The sequence below is a fragment of the Frankliniella occidentalis genome, unplaced genomic scaffold (assembly GCF_000697945.3).
Source record: "Frankliniella occidentalis isolate FOCC.00 unplaced genomic scaffold, Focc_3.1 Scaffold53, whole genome shotgun sequence".
In the NCBI taxonomy this organism is placed as follows: Eukaryota; Metazoa; Arthropoda; class Insecta; order Thysanoptera; family Thripidae; genus Frankliniella; species Frankliniella occidentalis.
The window spans coordinates 1,149,119-1,149,770 of record NW_026267183.1 but is presented as its reverse complement, the minus strand read 5'-3'; the positions used below and the strand labels follow the sequence as shown (position 1 = coordinate 1,149,770).

General features: G+C 32.7%; 1 protein-coding gene across 5 annotated transcripts in view; it reads right to left on the bottom strand.

Annotated features, from left to right (window-relative positions):
* The window catches only part of LOC113205719 (histone-lysine N-methyltransferase, H3 lysine-79 specific), a 19,633-nt gene extending 19,019 nt beyond the window's left edge, over positions 1 to 614 (bottom strand). For 4 of the 5 annotated variants that reach the window (XM_052267493.1, XM_052267497.1, XM_052267496.1 and 1 more), the window contains exon 1: positions 484 to 614. In XM_052267493.1, coding sequence (XP_052123453.1) covers positions 484 to 576 — 93 coding nt within the window. In that variant the 5' untranslated portion in view covers positions 577 to 614. The remainder of the gene's footprint in view (positions 1 to 483) is intronic. The other variant, XM_052267495.1, reaches the window with a different exon arrangement.
* Between the last annotated feature and the right edge of the window lie 38 nt (positions 615 to 652).

Genomic DNA, 652 nt, shown 5'->3' with positions numbered 1-652 from the left:
GTAGTCTTTGAGATAATAGAGAAGAGAAGGGAAATAATAAAAAAATGTATTTTCATAAAAGGGATTTTGGAAAATGTAGCATGATACCAAACTACACAATAACGCGGCAGATACGCCAAACCAAAGGATATTATGAAAATGATCAATGACAAATGAGTCAATGCTTTACTAAATGAGCTACCACTGTTGAATTCTTCGAGCCAACAGAATTTGAGGTATTGGTGCTAACAATCAATGATAGTTCGCATGCGCAGGGAGTAGGATTCCCAATTTCAATGAAATCCTATGCAACTTCAATGTTACTTGTTTATGTCAAAATTGCAACTTCTTAAGCATTTATAAAGAGATACCTTTGCTAGAAATACAGTATATGATTAATTCTATACATGGAAAAACTACCTTTCATAAAACTGGGGGCCTCAAATATTTCTGCTCAGTGTGAGGAGTAAAAAAATTTAGAAATAGTGAGATAATATTACTTACCTTAGTTCGATCAATAACATGTAAATAATATGAAACTGGTTTTCCTGTCCATGAAACAGATCCTCGCAGTGGGGTTAATTCTGAGACATGCATGATTGTTCCAATATCTGGTGGAAAATTAAACAGATAAGAACAAAGAATATACATTTTTTTGTAAAATAAACAACAG